Here is a 1,321-nt window from a genome sequence, read left to right on the forward strand (position 1 = left end):
TAAGGATCCCTTTTTAGAAGAATTTTGGAATAAGTATATTTTTGATCATAGTATGAATAAAAGCGATGTAACTGCATTTTTAAGTTTATGCAATAATTATGTTAATCATAGTGACAGAAATACTTTAGGCGAACAAATAGATATTTGTACAAAATTTTTAACAAATTTGAAGTATATATATACAGATGGATATGATTCTGGCAAATTTGAAAAGCAATGTTACAATATATACTATTGGTTATATTATGAAATGAAAGAACAAAAAAATTATAATGTATCTATTAAAAAAATATTTGATGAATCAAATAAGCTAATACAGAAAACAACAGAAAAAGATAGCTGTTATAATTCGAATCTGTATGAAAACATTGATGAAACAGAAAAATTAGTATTGTTACATATATTTAATAATAATATTGATGATATTATGGAATTTTTAAACAGTAATGATAATTCTAAAATATCTTCTTGTAAAAATTTTGTCAACAAATGTGTACAATTATATAAAAGTATGGATAGGGATCTCTGTTCAAAAGATCGTATTACTGATAAAACCAAAATTTTCACCTGTGATATAGTAAAAAAGTTTAAAGAATTATATTGTTCAAATATTTACAATAAGTTAGCTAGGAATAATGATTTTCAAGATTTATCTTATAATACTACTATAAATAATATGGAGGGATGCCCCTCAGAAGAAATTCAGTCAAATGATGCTTCTACAGTACAAATAAAAGGATCAGATCCTTCTTTAATTCAAAGCGTACCCCCTGCTCTTGGAATAATGGCTGGAATACCTCCTCTTTTAGTATTAACATATAAAGTAAAATAAATTTTTATTCAAAAATTTTAAAATATTTTAACAGAAATATGTTTACTATGTCACTCTATGAAATCAATATAATAATGCATTTAAATATTGAAATGTATTTACATTTTACTTTTCTATATTAGTTTACCCCTGCTAGAAGATGGATAAATTGGGCTTTACACGGAAATAAAAAAGGAATAAACAACAATTTGTATAGCGATAAAGGAAATGAAATATTATTTGATGGAAATGTACATAGTAAATATAATACTTATAATATAGGATACGAAGCAGCACAAGATCATAGTTAAATGAACCACTTTAATACAACATAAAACAATTGTTACTACAAAATTATTATGTTCACACTTACATATAAATTTTTTGTAATTTATATAAAAATATCATTAAGATAAATATATGATAATTAAATAACCTTAATGAAAGAGAACCTAAAATTCTTTAGAATACAAACGACTAAAACAACTATATATATCAAAAATAACAAAA

At 23.3% G+C, this 1,321-nt stretch overlaps 1 protein-coding gene across 1 annotated transcript; it reads left to right on the plus strand.

Moving 5' to 3' along the window:
• Nucleotides 1-250: 250 nt before the first annotated feature.
• On the plus strand, nucleotides 251-1,122 carry PCYB_005810 (hypothetical protein; the record flags this gene model as incomplete). Its single annotated transcript, XM_004228002.1, has 2 exons — nucleotides 251-823; nucleotides 955-1,122. 2 exons carry the CDS (start codon nucleotides 251-253, stop codon nucleotides 1,120-1,122), a joined length of 741 nt encoding a protein of 246 aa, XP_004228050.1.
• Between the last annotated feature and the right edge of the window lie 199 nt (nucleotides 1,123-1,321).

This window comes from Plasmodium cynomolgi (assembly GCF_000321355.1).
Source record: "Plasmodium cynomolgi strain B DNA, scaffold: 0812, whole genome shotgun sequence".
NCBI lineage: Eukaryota > Apicomplexa > Aconoidasida > Haemosporida > Plasmodiidae > Plasmodium > Plasmodium cynomolgi.